The sequence below is a fragment of the Jaculus jaculus genome, chromosome 7, assembly GCF_020740685.1.
Source record: "Jaculus jaculus isolate mJacJac1 chromosome 7, mJacJac1.mat.Y.cur, whole genome shotgun sequence".
NCBI lineage: Eukaryota > Metazoa > Chordata > Mammalia > Rodentia > Dipodidae > Jaculus > Jaculus jaculus.
In genome coordinates this window covers 101,105,948-101,124,759 of record NC_059108.1, presented here as the reverse complement: position 1 = coordinate 101,124,759, position 18,812 = coordinate 101,105,948, and the positions used below count along the sequence as shown (strand labels likewise).

The following is an 18,812-nucleotide window of genomic DNA, read 5'->3' as shown; positions in this document are numbered from 1 at the left end:
TATGTCTTTTCCCACAACTCTGGAGTATGCCAGGTTTGAGGTCTCCATTACCAGAATGGGAGCCAGCTTTCATTAAGTATCAGGAAGACAAAACCCATTATTCTTTAATCTGAAGCTGTTAATTATGTAGGGCTCCTTTATCAGGAAGTGTAAGATAAGAACTCACTGTCCTCATAGGAGTCACTAGCCTATCCATTCTGCTAGAGATAGGAATACTGTTACATACCAAGGCATTAAAAATATGTTGAAAGCCAGGCTTGATGGTTCACACCTTTAATGCCACTCTGAGACTACATGTTAAATTCCAGGTCACCCTGGGCCTGAGCAAGACCCTACCTTGAAGAACACAAAACAAAAACAACAACAAAATAATACTGGATACCCAATTATCCAATGAGCCTTTTATTTTTCTGTATTCTTTTTTCCACATTTGGTGATAAACATATTAGTCATTAGTGTGTCATCCATGATCTGAGAGGGTCATGGCGACTAAGATCTCCACTTTCTCAACAAAGAACAACCAATAATCCCACTAGCAAACCTTTCTACACCTCAATATACACAAGTAGGCAGTGTGAGGAATCTAGAATGGTAGTAGTAGAAAGAGATGGTGGTTCTCACAACAGTTCTTTATGAAAGTTTTCCCAGAAAAGACTAGCCAGCATCCTGGATTAGCACTTCCTGCAAGGCACCCTCACACCTCAGGAGTGGATGTGAGTGGGTGGTCTCTGTAGCATGCTCCTTGGGACTGACATAAGCAATCCTCAGGCTGGTGGGAGCATTAGCATTGATGACTCCAAATAGTTCCTTTACTACAGGCCAAGCATAGTTTCTCCTTACAAGCTCCTACTTCTAATGGAAATAGAAAAAGGTAAAGGACTGGTTGATGAGCAAGGGATAAGTTACTGAGGAACAGCCCTGTTGTCTCAGGTCAGAGCACCTCTGAAGAAGCTTCACAGTTTCCAGGACTGTGGAAAGTTTTCTTGTAACCACAGTGTAGTTTGACCCTTCCCTTTCTGTTTCTCCCTTCCTTTCACTTTTTCCAATCCTTCTTCCTTCCTCTCTCACAAAGTTGGCCTAAAAGAAAAGTTGCTACTGACTATACTTTCTGCACACACATCTATTTGGCTTTATTTTCTCAGAAATCTGACTTAAGACAAATATATATGATCAGTATATATTTAGAAATGTATAAAGCATAGAACATATACATATATAAGAATATAATCTATATATGAATATGTAATATATGTACATATATATACACTAATATATATTCCTAGTAGTACATGTGTGTTACTTAAGTTATATTGCAGGTATGCTCTCTTTCTCTCTCTCTCTCCATACATATATAAACATATACACAGAGATGTGTGTAATTGTCCTTCATAAAGAATATCACTTAAGGCTGTTGTAAACTATAAATTCTTATACAAGAGTGAATCTAACAGAAAACTCAAGCCACACATTGTTCAAGAAGTTATTGTCACAAGATTAGATGCCCAATAACATAAATATAATCAGAACCATGGAAAAGAGTTTTTATAAACTATGACTCATGTCTCATCTATTCCCAACTTAATCTGTTCATACCATTTCTTAAAAAGGAAATAAAAAACAAACTAAGGGTAAGTCAATAAATAATGATGGTGGGAACTGAAGAGATGGCTTACCACTTATGGTACTTGCCTTCAAAGCCACAGGACCCAGGTCTGAGTGCTCAGGACCCACGTAAGTTAGATGCACAAGGTGCTGCATATGTCTAGATATTGCTTGTAGTGGCTAGAGGCCCTGGTACACCCATTCTCTCTCTCTCTGCCTCTGCCTGTCTTTCTTTCTCTCTCAAATAAATAAATAAAAACAAATATTAAAAATAAGTATGTAAATGAATAAGAAATGCATTTATAACCCAAGGAATCACCACCATTGTTACATCTTCATCTATTTAATAGCCAGTTCTGTTTCATCCCTAAGCTTTGGGTCTTATGAATCTTTTTTTAAATTTTTTTTTGTTAATTTTTATTTATTTATTTGAGAGCGACAGAGAAAGAAAGGAGGGAGAGAGAGAGAGAGAGAGAGAGAGAGAGAGAGAGAGAGAGAGAGAGAGAGAATGGGCATGCCAGAGCCTCCAGCCATTGCAGAAGATCTCCAGATGCATGCGCCCCCTTGTGCATCTGGCTAATGTGGGTCCTGGGGAAATTAAACCTGGGTCCTTTGGCTTTGCAGGCAAATGCCTTAACAGCTAAGCCATCTCTCCAGCCCATTAGGAATCTTTTTCTTGCCACAAAATACAGCTTAATTCTTCTAAAACATAAACAAATGAAAGGACTCAGTAAAGAAAATCATATTTTTTAAAAGTTATGTTTTAATAAGAAATAAAAGTTTCTACAAACAAAATATTTCTTTATCCAAATCATTGAGGTGAAATTCAGCTAACAATGTACCTATTGAATTTGATATCACAACAAATTTGACAGCTTTGAAAAACTTGCAAATATTGAATGAAAATAATTGTAAAATCCTAAATATTTCTTACATTCCTGCACAGCCACCAGAGTGAAGTTTTTAAATATTTTGTTTGTATTTATTTATTTACTTGACAGAGAAAGAAGGGGAGAGAGAATGGTAGTGCCAGGGCCTCCACCCACTGCAAATGAACACATGTGCCCCTTGTGCATCTGGCTAACGTGAGTCCCGAGGAATCAAACCTGGGTCCTTTGGCTTTTCAGGCAAATGTCTTAGCTGCTAAGCCATCCCTCCAGCCCCAGAGTGAATTTAAGTTTAATATTTCCCAAAAGGCAGTGTACTGTAATTTGCACTTCTAAACTTAGAGACCTTGGAGATAGAGTGACCAGATTCTAATGCTACCAGAATAAAATATTTCAGGATGTTGCAAAAACAGAAATCAAAGTAGAACAGTCAAATAATTCACATAAATAAATAATAATAATAATAGCAACATAAATAATAAAATATTATAATATATAAAATATACTATATAAATAATACAATATTAATTTGCAGATAATGAAGTGGAAGATTAAAAAGGTAAGCAATCTTTCCTGGTTATGTACTAAAGGTGGCATATTTCTGTGAGAAAATGACAACTGTGGGTATCACATGTAATAGGTCTAGTCATACTGCATGGTAGAACATGGGACTAAAAGCTTATTCTTTTTTTTTTATTTTTTATTTGAGAGCAAGAGAGAGAGAGAGAGAAAAAAAAATGAGCATGCCAGGGCCTCCAGCCACTGCAGAAGATCTCCAGATACATGCGCCCCCTTGTGCATCTGGTTAACGTGGGTCCTGGGGGAATCGAATCTGGGTCCTTTGGCTTTGCAGGCAAATGCCTTAACCATAAGCAATCCTTCCATCCCTAAAAACTTATTCTCTATGACACAAGTGAAATGTTGCATGAAGGGTTGGTGAATAATGGCCCATAAGCCAATTTCCATGATAGTAGCAGGATAACATGAAAGCACCACACTATACTATCCGTATCACTCATTCTTCCTCATTGATCCACTGATTTGGCTGCTTCCATGCCCCAGTTTTGAAGATGAGTGGTGGGGACAATAAAAGCCACAAAACTAAGTATTTTCAAGCTGCCTTCTCAGAGAATGCTAAACACTGAGATGTACAGTCCCCTTGTATACATGTAAAAATGGTAAACATTTTTTTCAGTATTCTACAGTAAAAATATTAATGCCTGTTACAAGTGCCTTCTGTTAGTACATTTCAAATTACAAATACATATTCTTGATCATCAAAACTAAAAAGGTTACATATAAGCCATGTGGAAACCTACTTCTTTGTTATCTAATGAAAACCATGTAAGTTTGGACAATTTCTCTCTCTCTCCCTCCCTCCAACTCTCCATGTTCATCTTCCTCGTTATCCCCTCTAAAATAAATAAATAAAACAGATATTTAAAATGATTAAAAAATGCATATGTAGGACTGAAGAGATGGTTCAATGATTAAAGTTATTTACTTTCAAAGCCTGATGGACTGGGTTAAATCACTCATGTAAAGCTGAATGCCAAAGTGGTTAATGCAACTGGAGTTTGTTTGCAATGATTAGAGGGACTGGCATTCCCATACTCCTCTCTCTCTCTTTCTCTCTCTCTCTCTCTCTCTTTCTTCTCTCTCAAATAAATAAAATATTTAAAAAATAAAATATGCATACAAGGTAAAAGATATTTTATTTCAGGCAGAAGTACCCTCAGGAGTTATAAGTGTTATGCCCAGAAGTCACAGATTGATAGAGAAAAAAATCAGTGCCAGGGTTGGGTTACCTCCCAGTGAGGTGTTGGTCAGCAAGGCCTCTGAGGTGCCCAAAACATAGATTGTTACCAATGATCTAGGTTGCCCACAAGAACTACATGGTAAGATTCTGTTTCTGAAAACACCACATAATTCAGTTGCAGTACACTGAGAACTCAACCTGGAATTGACCTGGAAGGATCCTCCCTGCTAGCTAGCTGTCATAGTGCTGGGAAGTGCTAGCAGCTTGTTGGGAGAGAGATGTCATCAGAAACGTTAATCAGCAGTGGACCCTGTATGTTGCACAACTGGCCACCCAGAAAAACCATTCCTACTAGTACATTAGTGATATTTTTGTTCTGGGGGTAATTGTTCTCTACTTGGATCTGAGGCTTGCTCCAATGTAGGGAATTCATGCCTGATACTGAGAACCTAATGAAAAGCATATGGGTGAGAGACTTACAAATCCTAGGGGTACATTACTACCTCTGTATGGCTAAAGTGATATGTTATATATAAAAAAATTATCCTCTAAGTATGTAAGTTAGGCATATGCTGCTCTTTGTGTTAGAGAAATCTCTTTTCAGATGGTGAAGACTGACATGAGACATCTCTATCTTACCCTTCAAATACTCATGGACTATAGTGGAAGAGGTGACAGAGAGAATGAAAGAGCCAAAGAGTAGATAGGAATGCTTTGGAGCATGTTATCTTCCAGATATAAACTGTACATTGAACTCATGACCTCACAACAGCTGTTATTATCTGCACAATACTTGCCTAACTTGGCCAACCAACAGATTATCATTGATGATGCAGGAAGGCAAAGAAAAAAGAAAGACATTAATATACAAAAGGGAATCATAGAAAACAAATGGAGATTGATTGGAGGGGGCACAAAGGAAGTTGGAGGAAGAGGATTATGTAAAATTTTAATCAAAATTATTTTTAAATAAACTATTGGAAAAAAGAAAAGCAACCAAGTTAGCAAATATAATTTGGGGTACAAAATCTAAAAAAATGAAGGTAATTTTTTACATAACTCTATATCATATGTATATTATAAAATTATAATAATTTGTACACAGTTTGATTTTTTTTTTAAAGAAAATTGTTTTTTGTTACTAGTAAAGTGTGTCTTAGGAGAAAAGTTTCATGGGACTACATGATGCTTGATTTCTGCAATGTAGGTTTCTTTGACTTGTTGTGTAAGCTTAAATGTTAGAATTCTGTAGTGTGATCTTTCTCAAAGAACTTTTTTTAGTTTTTCGAGGTAGGGTCTCACTGTAGCCCAGGCTGACCTGGAATTCACTATGGAGTCTCAGGGTGGCCTCGAACTCATGGAAATCCTCCCACCTCTGCCTCCCGAGTGCTGGCATTAAAGGCGTGAGCCACCACGCCCGGCTCAAAGAAATTTTTTACATGTGACTTTTGTCAAGGAAGTCAAAATGTGCAAGGTTTGGTGTACTGCTTCAACAAACAGTGATCCTAAGACATGTAACTACTGAACTTCTTCTCATCCCTTGGCTACTTCTATTGTAGATGATTTCAATAAACTCAATGAAGCAAATGGAACTGCTACAGTCACTTGAAAGTCTTTGTTTCAGCTGTATGAGTGCAATACTTTAGAAACCTTGTCATGTACTTGTTTTCATTTTTCTAGATTTGGATGATCCAGTGGTAACTGTTCATCAGAGTATAGGAGAAGCGAAAGAACAGTTCTACTATGAGAGAACAGTCTTCCTCCGATGCGTTGCCAATTCCAATCCACCTGTTCGGTACAGCTGGAGACGTGGACAAGAGGTGTTACTACAAGGATCTGATAAAGGAGTGGAGATTTATGAACCCTTCTTTACCCAGGTAGGAGTTGAGGAATAGTATGTCTATTAGGGTATTTTCCTGATTAGAAAACATGTACTAGTAGGGCTATTTGGAAAGATATTTTCTCCAAATATAGGTTTTCAAAACCAATTTGTGTTTGGCTAAAGATTAGAAGGCTGAGACATGAAAAGCAACTTTCTTTATATGTGATAGTTATATTTGAAGTTATAATTCTTGAAATTAGGCAAGGTCTCATTCTAGTCTATGCTGACCTAGAATTCTTTCTGCATCCCCATAGTTATCCACCTACCTCAACCTTCTGATTGTTGGCATTAATGGGGTATAATCCCTCACTCTGTTCTTGAAATAATTTTGAATTTAGTATATCCTGACACATTTCTTTCTTCATTGATTTACCTAGTTTCCATTCTAATGAAGATAATTGTATACTTCTCTATTGGGTTTGGCTTATAGATCAATATTTTTAAGGTTATATTTTAATTTTCCAATTTTCAATGGCAAATAACTTACAATAATGAAGGAATCTATTTGTAACTTAATTTCTTTTTGTTTTAGAAAAAAAATGCCTTCGGCTTCTTTGTTCATTTAGCTTTTGACTTAGTCTAAAATGTAGAGCCTTGGGCTGGGGATATGTCTCAGTAAAGCACTGATTATGGAAGTATGACTACCCAAGCTCAGATCCTCAGAATCCCTGTAAAAAGCCCTACTCTGTGGCAAGTATCTGTACTCCTGGCATGCCTAAAGGGACAAGGGAAGAAGAGAAAAGAGTATTTCTTCATGCTTATGGCATATCTAGCCTGGAAAATTAAAACAAGAAGAAAAGCATGGACCAACTTGGGTCATTAGGCTATTCAAGCAACTACCTTAACCACTGAGTCATCTCTCCAGCCTTCATCATTGTACCTTGATAATGAGTCTTCAAATCAGGAAGAATATGATTTCTCCCATTCTGATCATCTTCTACAAAATCATCTTGGATGGTCTGGTTCCTTTTAATTCCCATTTAAATTTTAGAATCATTTTGCCATTCTCCTCAGAAAGGGTGCTACGACATTGAACATGGCTGGGTTGAATAAATGGAGCATTTTAAGGAGATTGATATTGAGGCTATTGATCGGAAGGTGACTGATACTGGCAATCTACCATAATCAAGCAATAAAATCTGCATACGATTCATTCTAAGTAAACTTATTTGTCAGGAATATGGTTCTATTGACAATTTCAGAACATACACATTTTCCAATCCAATTTTTATGTAGGGCTATCAGATTTTGGAATATAGATTTGAGTCTCTGTGTGCATGTGAATTTATCATAAAATATAGAAATTTGCTCATTTTCTTTAGAAATTCTGGACAGGTTCTTATAAAGAAATTATCCTTCATGAGCAACATCAAAAGTCAAACAAAGCCTCCAGCAAGAACAATGGGTTTTGTTTCAACTGGGCCACATTGTTTTAACTTCAATGTAAACATCACAAAAGCAAGTGCCTATTGAATCTAACATGTTAATTTTCTAGAAAGAATGATATAAGTACTGATGAGGCCAGCAGGTAAGTGAGTTGTGCAGTAGACAGTGCCTGTCTCTTCTTTAGAAAACAGCACAGCATTTTCTATTTTGACCCCTGTGATGCCATGATCCAACTATCTATGAGCCCAGATCTTCTTTAGGATTGGAATACTGCGATGCAGTACAGTTTTCTATGATTCACAATGGGATGTTATAGACCAATCTCAGTTTCTCTAAAATTTTTGTATTAATTGAAGGATTAATTGGATCAAGTACTAAGACAGAATATTTTTAACTACAAGTCTACTTGATAACAACTAAAGTTCTTATTTTTTCCTGGTAATTGCCTAAGAAACTTAGAAGTGCTGCAAAGTTATAATTGACAGACAGTGGAAAGCACTGCTACTCTTTATAGTGCTAAATCTTGTTATGCTACAATTTACAAAGTTAGCTTCTTTTTCTCTCCCTTCAAAGATAAAGTCATATACTCTGATTTCATTGATGAGTTAAAGGATCAATTGTTTGCTCTCTACATATACTTTGGTTAACATATAAAATTAATTTTATGCATTATTCCTAAAATATTTCCAAATTGTCTTAATAAAGTGACTTTGCTATTTGTAATGAAATAAGTTTTCTTCTCTCATAAAGTGCTACTCTCTTTACTGCTCATGCATATATCTTTGAACATAATCAATTTCTTCAGTTACTTCATTTCATTGACCTCCATGAATATTTATAATACACAATCATAAATAATTGTACTGAAAAACCCTTAGTCATTTGTATTAGATCATGTCTTAGTCCATATCCTACTCCCATAATCAGAAACTATGTAATTTCTAAAGAAAAGTTATTTATCCTAACTTTGAAATCTAGAATATACAGTATTAACCTGTCACCACCAAATGAGGAACTTCTAGATATATAACATGGTGAGGAAAAACAAAAGAAGACAGACTTTATTAACAAAATTACTGCTATGGTCAACCTACCCACTTCCAAAATAAAGGAATCCATTTATTCATGAAGGCAGAGTACTTTGACCTAGCCATTCCATAAAGGTTCCAATTTGTCCCAATACTGACAAAGTAACTAATGGGTTTCATACATTCAAAACCGGGCAGAGTACTTTTAATCTATAGTCTATGACCTCTAGTTTTATAATATAAATGAAATTCAGTTAAACCAACAGATCTAGCATGAGCAAGATATAGATGAATCTTTGCTAAAGATATAGATGTAAGTAGGCAAGGCCCCTCCCTTCCTAACTTCATTGATACACACGGGACAAGTTAAGGTATATGTTATGCATATGTATGAAAATTGTCAATAAAAAGTTATTTAAAGTATTGTAGAGAGAAATGTTCATAAGTAAGACAGAAGGCTGACAATGTCTATAAGGATCTCTTATATTTGTGGCACAACTGGACAATAATTCAGTGTGTGGGAACAGTGAAATATGAGATAGGGATTGCATTCTGGGACAATAAGATAATAGATCATATAACCCTTATCTTTTAATATTAGGAAATCAAATTTCTGTGAAAATATTAGATTTTCAATATTAATGCTATTCGATTAGGATGTAATTTTTAATAAAAAATAATATCTAAGGCAATGAGGTATCTCTGTCTTGCATGCCTACTTCTACTAGGTTAATAACATCAATTTGAAGTTAATATTTATTTTATAGTCTTATTGAGTAACAAATTGTTATTTTAGCTTTTTCCAAGTGATGTCCTGAAATTAAACTGACTTGTGTTCCTGAGGCTGATATGAAATCATGGGCATATAAGTTTAAGAGAAATAATTAGCCAAATGTGGTAGAACACTCCTTTAATCCCAGAATTTGGGAGGCAGAGGTAGGAGGATCACCATAAGTGCAAGTCCACCCTGAGAGTACACAGTAAATTCCAGGCCAACCGGGGCAAGAGCAGGATCCTACCTCAAAAAATAATTTTAAAAAAGAGAAATAATTATTCTCTACTCAATATGGAAAGACAGAGGGATGCATGTATTTCAAACTATGAATAAGTTAGTAATAAGATAGAGAGGCAAAAATTAATACAAATTGGAAGGCTTTATGTTTTTACCAATATTTTAGGATAATAATGCATAACTAAAATAAATATTATTAAAAGTTCCTGTCTATTATCAAAGTAACATAAAAATACTGCTTGAAGTTATAGACAATTTGGCTAAAGCATGTCAACATTGGAACAGCCATTGAATGATGTATAATCACTTTTGATTATTTCAACCTTTAAACGTTTTTCTTGATTGATTGATAATTGTCAAAAAATGTACTTAAGTTTAAAACTGCACATCTACTTTCCATGTTACTAGAATTTTTGTAAAAATATTTATGAAATCTTGTGTATTATAATTATACTGACAAATTATAATACTGATATATTTACATCACTTGCATAATTAGTTATAATTAGGCTAATTAAATTAAATAGACAATTAGATAATAATCAACTCAAAATTCCTTTTGGCAAAGAGTGGCAATAAAATCAATAGTACTTGATAAAACATCTAAAAGGTAATACCTAAGTCATATATAGTAAGCATTTATATACACAGGCTAGTTGATAATGTATATTTATATATACACCCATTGATATTCTCATATATATTATATGTATTTTTATGAAATTATTCCTCAAAAGTTTCTGAATGTGGTGAATTAAATAGATAAGGTACAGCTATTCTCATAATTCTGCCTAATTGCTTATATCCATTAAACAAATTAATATATCTATCACCCTTATCTTTCACATGTATGAAAATTAACATTGTATGTTAACTTAGAGGACTACTTTATGTGTCAGCTATAGTTCCTACCCTTTAATATCTCAGTTCCAACTTTATGAAGTAACCACCTAATCTTATCTAGAACAATCCTATAAAAGCACAGTAGTTAATTTAGTAGGAAATCACTGGGTCTAGAAATTCTTTTTTCATTATCTTTGTAATAAGCCCATTTGGCTAACCTATTGTAAATAAAAATTAATAAGAATATGCATTTAAAATCTTGTACTAATTGGGCCATATATATTGGTAGAGAATAAATTGTTTCAAAGATTAGTATTCTCTGTTTAAAAGATTAATAATTAGATACATTATCCAAGGTGTGTATGTGGACCTTATGTGAAGAGTCAAGAAATCACTAAAATTTCTCTTTGTGGGGCTGAAGAGGTGGCTTAGTGGTTAATGCATTTGCCTGTGAAGCCTAAGGACTCAAGTACCCATGTAAGCCAAATGTACAAGGTGGCACATACATCTGGAATTTGTTTGCAGTGGCTGGAAGCACCAGTGTGCCCATTCTGTCTCTTTCTCTCTATCTGCCTCTCCCTCTCAGATAAATAAATAAATAAATAAATTTAGAAAACATTTATCTTTGTAAAGTTTTAAAATACTAATATTTCAGTTGAAATTATATTATATTACTTTCGAGTAATATCAATGCCAACAGCATTTCTGAAAGGAAAAAAAAAAAAAAAGACTACTTTCAGGATTGCCTCTGTGTGGTGATTTGATGCAGGTGTCCCCTTAAACTTAGATATTTTACACATTAGGTTCCCCAGCTGATATAAATTGGAAATTAAACCCTCCTGGAGGCAGTGTATTGTTGGGGATGGGCCTATGGGTGTTATAGCCAGTTTCCCCATGCCAGTGTTTGGCACACTCTTCTGTTGCTATTGTCCACCTTATGTTGGCCAGGGGGTGATGTCCACCTTTTGCTTATGCCATCATTTCTCCCTGCCATTGTGAAGCTTCCCCTTGATCCCATAAGCCAAAATAAACCCTTTTCCCCACAAGCTGCTCTTGGTTGGATGATTTCTACCACCAATATGAACCTGACTAAAACAATAAGGGGTGCCAGGAGTGGGGTTGTGGCTAGACACCTGACTGTGTGACTTTGGCCTTTTGGAGTTGATTTTCAAGCAAGATGTGGAAGGAATTGAAACCTTGGCCTAGGAGACTCCTGGCAGTACTATAAGTACATCTTGATGGACTATTCTGGTCAGAGTTGAAAGGCCTGACTACAGTAAGAACTATGGACTTTGAGGGTTGGTTTATGAGGGTGAGAAAGAGCTTTGCCTGGACTGGGCTAGCAGTTTGCATGGGAAGCTTGCTGTTATGCCTGAGTTCTGAGAAGTTGTGCAGGGTTGCTTTGTGTAGAAATGAACTGGTATAACAAAGAAAGATAAATCTTTGGGTGAACTGCTGCCTGGTCAGCTGCAATTGAGAAATTACAATCTTTGAGATTGGACCATCTGACCTGCATTGGGACAAAAGGAAGAATGTAGACTCTTGATGGAGCCTGAGAGCTCAAAGAGTACTATTGTTCAAAGTCTTCTTTATTCCCCCATGGATTAACAAATTGGAACCCTACCTGGTATTATAAAGTATAATGCAAGAAAAAAAATGCAGGAAAGAGAGGTCATTAAGTTTACAACATGGTCTTTTGGTGTTTTGGAAATGGCATTTGGGCAGTGTGAGGCATTGTTGGACTTGGAGCTACAGAGTTTGGTGTTTGCTCTGTTTAAATCATGTATTTCTTGTGTATTACTTTGTTATGCCCAATGCCATCTTTTGCAGTGTGAATGTTTTTCTGTATCATTATGAGCTTTTTGTGGTTATTTTTTGGTATTATGGCACAGTTAAAAGACCTTGGATTACAAGGATGTATGAACATCATTGGGATTGATATGGGAACTTTTAAAGTTGGACTGAGTGCATTGCATTTTACATCATGGATGGTTATCAGTTAGTGGGGGCCAGGGGTGGAATGTGGTGGTTTGATTCAGGTGTCCCCCGTAAACTATGGTGATCTGAATGCTAGTTTCCTAGCTGATGGATATTTGGGAATTAATGCCTCCTAGAGGGAGTATATTGTTCGGGGTGGGCTTATGGGTGGTATAGCCAGTTTCCCCTTGCCAGTGTTTGGTATACTTCCCTGTTGCTATTGTCCACCTTATATTGACCAGGGGGTGATGTCTACCCTCTCATTATGCTATAGTTTTCCCCTGCCATCTTGGAGCTTCCCCTCAAACCTATAAGCTAAAATAAACCTCTTTTTCCACAAGCTGCTTTTGGTTGGGTGAGTTCTACCAGCAATGTGAACCTGACTGCAACACGCTGTTATAAAATTATCCTCTGAATTTCAATGTCCAAAGCTGCATAGATATTGGCTGTGGTTTATTTATTTATTTATTTATTTTACATATTTCCCTTGAGGATCATCTCCTCTTTGTATTCTCCATCCTGTAATCTATTTTGATATTATTTTATTATTCCTAATTCTCTTATTATACTACAGTGGCTCAAAAATGTTTATGCAAGAGTTATGTACCAAGGCAAGAACTTGACTAAATTTTCTAGTAAATGATTGGCAACATGGAAAAAAGGAGACCCAATACATGTATATTGTTTAAATAAAACTGAAAATCCTATATAAATGAAATACAAATATCAAGAAAAGTAGACAAAAGATATTAAGCTATGTAACATTTTTAAAGATTGGCACAGAGATGGGCTTCATGTTGCAAACACTTGACATAATAGCTATCAAATAATATTCAAAATAAATGAATGCAAGACAGATATGGTGGTACAGACCTGTAGTTTCATGTCTTGGGAGGCTAAATCAGAAAGATCACAAGTTTAAGATTAGCCTGGGCTACATAATGGAGATTCTATGTCAAAAATTTAAACCCCAAACCAAAAAATAAACAAGCCTGAGGGGTGTTTCATAAAGAAGGAACAAAGGAATGAAGAAGGAGGGGAGAGAAGGAGGAAGGGAGGGAGGGAGGGAGAGAGTGTGAAAGGAAAAGAGGTAGTAAAGGAAGGAAGAAATGAGGGCGAAAGGGAAGAAGAGAAAAGGAAGGGAAGAGTAGACAGAGGGAAGGAGGATGATGGACAGATGGGTAGTGTTTTGGTGGAGTTCAATGTTATAATTAATAGAATGGTAACATTAATGTTTAAAATATTTTATGTGCCTGGCATGGTAATGTGTGCTTTTCATTTTAGAACTAAGCAGTCTGAAGTAGGGTTGCCATGAGTTTGAGGCCAGCCTGGCGCTACAGAGTAAGTTCTAGGACAGCCAGGGCTAGAATGAGACCTTTCTTCAAATAAACAAATAAATAACAAATTCCAATAGGAAAAGCCAGACTTTAGGGCAGACTTTGCTGAAAACAAGATAGTTGAACTTTGCAGTCTTAAACATAACATGTCATTTTAGAAACACACACACAAACATGAGTGTGCATCTTTGCTCACAAGCAACTTATCTAGAATGTTTCCATCTTTGAAGCTTTTATTCAGCCTACACGATACAGTTCCTCACTCTAGTCCTATGATTTTTCAATCTAGCATTGCATCATGCTAAACTTTCTGATATGTCAGGGTCTCTGTAGTCTCAGTACCCTTAGTCACATTATTGCTAGTTCTCATTCATATATGGTCTTTCTTGATATTTTTGGAGTTCCTCAGAAAGTCTCCTTTACATAGCTTTTCACATTCCAATTTATTTATTTGTTTGACTCATTTCAATACTAAAAAATTATTTTTATTTGTTATTTGCAAATTTCATATCCATTTCTATATCTCTTTCTATATAATATTTTTTATCATTTTCACTTTCCATTACCTTTCCTTATCTCCTTCCCACTCTTACTGGACCCTGTCTTCCCAAAAAGTCCCTCACATTTTCATGTGCACTTTTTGAGACACACTGAATTTAATTAGAGATGCTTACATGAGCTTTGGTAGAGGGGAGAGGTGAGCTATTTGCTGGTGTATGGAACACTGCCTGGTGCCACACCATTGCAGATGACACTCTTTCCCCTTGTAGCCATTATCTGCAGTGACTCCTCTAGGAGTGGGGTGGGGTCTCCAATACCCTCCCCATCCAAGCTGGAATGTTGAAAGACCCATTCTTGTTGTAGGTCTTGTGCAGGAAACCAAATCTGCTATAATTTTGTGTATGGTGGACTTATCATGTCCAGAAGACAGCTCTAATCCCTGTTCTCCAGATCTTATACTCTTCATCTCCTCTTTGATGATGTTATTTCATCCTTTCATAGATGTCCAGTATAGGTCTAAGCACTCAGCAGTCACTTATTCTCAGTATATTGACCGATTATGAGTCTCTGCATTAATTATCACAGGCAAAAAAAAAAAAATGTGCTTTTCTGAACAAGGCTGTGAGCATCACTAATCAGTGAGTATATACACAAATATTTAGACTGCAGTTTGGTAATACATTTATTTAGCAAAACAACAGTAGTATGATCCTCGCCCCTAGGTCTATTTATTTATTTATTTTTTCTGAGGCATGGGCTTTTTATTTTTAATCAGGTTTAGAGTCCTACCCATGAATTTTATTGTGTGGAGAGGGAGAGAGCCACAAATAAAATCAGAAAGTAGTTTTTTATCCCCATAACAAGTATGCCTCTTTTGTACTAGTTGATAGTCACACCTTGTCTAGTAGTTCAGTATTGTAGCACACAGGGTCCATAGCTGGGTGAGACCATTAATGAGTTTTTTCCCCCAGAAATGGGCAAAGCACCTACTATCACAAACTACCAAGGAGGGAGGAAGCTTCCAGGTAAGTTTTAGTTTGATTTTTCTCTATATCTTGCAACCAAAGTGTGTTGTTTCTTCAGCAATAATCTCTGACCATTCCAACCAAGAACAATGACAATAATGACAATAGCATATATTTTTTTGGGGGGAGCTTTGGGACTGCCCTGACCAAAAGCCCTACAGAAGTAACCCACACATGACACCCAGTTTTTCTTTTAATAACCAACTATTGCTTGGAGCAGCACTAACTGTCCATGCAGGATACTTCCATTCATTCTGTTGGTGAATAAAATTGTATTTATAGTTAACTGACATTGCCATAAAGATCTTTCATATCTCCTAAGTTTTGGTTACATCCCAATTTATGTCTGCCCCCCATCCTTGCTTAACTCTTCCCAACTCTAAGATTACCTTCCCACTACATTCATATCACTTGTGCTTTACTGTTCCACCCTAAGACTTCATGGCCTTTTTGTAGCTTCCCATACTCTACAGATTCTTCAAGTTATACACAAACCTAAAAGTTTGAAGCTAGGATCTACATATAAGAGAGAACTTTCTGGGCCTCACATGATCTATTTTCTAGTTCTATCCATTTTCTTGCAAATTTCATTTTTCTTTATAGCTGAATAAAATTTCATTATATATATGTACCAAATATTCAATATTCTTTTATCAGTTGATGGATATCTGGGGTAATTATAATCCCAAGCTATTGTGAATAGAGTAGCAATGAAAATGGATATGCAAGTATTTCTATTGTAGGGTATAGACTACTTTGGGTCAGGAGTGGTACAAGTAGATCATATGGTAGATCTAATTTTAGCTTTGGGAGGAACTTCCATGCTGATCTCCATGGCAATGATAACAGGTTACATTGCCATCAGCAGTGAATTATGGATAGCCTTTTCTACATCCTCATCAGCATTTTTTGTCATTTGTTTCCTTGATCACAGTCATTCTGATTAAAGTGACATGGAATCTCAAAGTAGGTTTAATTCATATTTTCATGAGAGGCATGGGTAATATTTCAACATTTTTTTGTTTATTTTTATTTCTTTATTTAAGCGTGACAAACAGAAAGAGAAAGAGGCAGAGAGACAGAGAGAAAAAGTGGATGCACCAGGGCCTCTAGCCACTACAAACAAACTCCACATGCATAAGCATCTGGCTTATGTGGGAAGCTAAGCCATCTCTCCAGTCCCAGCCATGTATACTTTTTAATTTGTATTTCTTCTTTTTATTACTCTGCTTAATATCATAGCTTATTTTTGTTTGGTTGTTTACTTTCTTCATTTTTAGTTTTATGAGTTATTTGTTTATTCTATATGCTCATTCTTCCCCATATGATGTATAACTGGACACAGTTTTTTTTTTCCCCCATTCTGTGTGCTACACTTCATTTGAAGGGAAAATTTTCATTGCTTTGCTAAAAAAAAAAAAAAAAAAAAAAGCTTAATTTCATGAGTCCCATTGGTCAGTTCCTGGCTTTAATTCACAAGTAACCAGAATCCTATTCAGAGAAGCCTTATATATGCTTTTATCTTGAGATGTACTTTTGGAATGTTTTATATGTTTTATGAATGCTGAAATGGTGAAACAAGTTATCTAGTTTCATTATACTACATGTAGAGATTCAATTTTCTATCAGCATTTATCTTTCCACCAATGTGTACTTTCAGCATGTTTCTCAAGACACACATAATTATTTAGTACTTTTCATAACCTTTTAATATTTTTAAATTGATTATTATTAATTGGTTATAAATTGTTAGTACTATTTAAAATGTTCCATTGTTGTTTGTTTAGCTATTATTACTTTGGACATAAATGTTCTCATAACTTTCCAAATATTGTGTTACTAGTATTATTTAGAAATAACTTGGCATAGAGCAAGTGTTAAATGATCCTTTGGTCAATGAACTGAGACTATAGTTAATTTTGCATGAACATATTTTATTAAAATATAATAGGCTTATAGAGAAATACATGATGTTTGATAAGATTTTAAAGACATCATGAAACTCTTAGCATAAAGCTCAAAAACCATATTTTTAGAGCAGCACAGTTAATTTTATTAAGCAGCAGATGACTTCTTGAAATTCAACAACAAATGTGGCATAGCCAGCATAACAATTAAATAATTAACTTTCATTGTAATAACTTGGATCTTCACAAGGAAAGGGAAGACATGGTCATGCAACCCCTCTACTTGTCCAATGGAGATATTGAAATGCAGATGTGTTGAGAACCAGAGGTTTTCCAATCTAATACTAGTGTGACAATACATATAGATAGGACAACAAAAGAAAACTATTGATTACAATGTATGAAATATAGCAAATATGAGCAAAGGATAGAGTGCTTAATGGGAGGTATGAAAAAATCCAAATTTTATACATCTTAGATGATTTGGTACTTATTAATTGACATAAACTTATATGTTCTTATTTGTACTATGTGATGTTCTGACATGAATATGTGGTTCAGTGTTCAAATCAGGATAAGTATAACTATGCAAATATTTGCCATTTGTGATGAAAACATTAACAGCTCTTTCTAAAAGCTTTCTTTTTAAATTACAGTGTAATTATATATTGCTAAATAAGGAATCAAATTATTTTACTTCACTCTAACTTAGTACTCATTGAGCCACATTTCCTATTGCCCTTATTCTTTCTAGCTTCTAATTAACCTCTGTTCAACGTTACTGAAATTCTCTTGTATTAACTTTCTTAGATTCCAAATATAAATCAAGAGAGTATCTCCCAGTGTACAAAAGTGAAGGGCTAAGTGGTGCTGCTGCTTGTTTCTAATACACATTTAAAGAAGTAATACTAGTTCTTCTCAAATTATTCCAGAAAAATAAAGACAGGCAATTCTTTCTTATTCACCCTATGAAGGCAAGATTACCCAGATAGTAAAAGCAGACAAGTACACAACCAAAAACAAGCACATCAAGCTGTTAACTTTGATAAACATGTATGCAGAAATTCTCAAAGTATATGAGCAGACTTAACCCAGTAGCATTGTAGTCATGGTAATCAAGTGGAATCCAGGTATACAAGGATGGGTGAACACATACAAATGACTAAACAACATACAGAACTAGAGGTCATATGATTATTTCAATAGATGCATAAGAATTTTATAAACTCCATATACCTTCATGATAAAAATTATGGAAAAATTAGGTATAGAGGCAATATAATTCAACACAATAAAAGTCATATATAACAAGCCCACACGTAATATCATAATAAATAGAGAAAAACAATGAAGATTTTCTAAGATCAGGAGTAAGACAAGAAAGACCACTTGCACTGATTTTATTCAATAGGTTACTGGAAATCCCAGCCAGTGCAATCAGACAAGAGGATAAACAAGGGACATATAAATTGGAAAGGATGTAGTCAGATTGTCACTGCTTGAATTTTTTTAGAAAACCTCAAAGATACTTTCCCCCCAAAAAGGAATGTAAAGGAATATATAAAATTTACAAGGTTGCAAGATGCAAGGTAAACCTACATAGTTAGAAGCACGTTGTATACTCATAGCATTATACCAGTAACCAATATTTAAAACAATCCCATTT

At 35.2% G+C, this 18,812-nt stretch overlaps 1 protein-coding gene across 1 annotated transcript in view; it reads left to right on the top strand.

Moving 5' to 3' along the window:
* Nucleotides 1-18,812, top strand: part of Mdga2 (MAM domain containing glycosylphosphatidylinositol anchor 2) — a 954,594-nt gene that overhangs the window by 606,543 nt on the left and 329,239 nt on the right. The window contains exon 4 of the mRNA XM_004649150.3: nt 5,929-6,125. Coding sequence (XP_004649207.2) covers nt 5,929-6,125 — 197 coding nt within the window. The remainder of the gene's footprint in view (nt 1-5,928; nt 6,126-18,812) is intronic.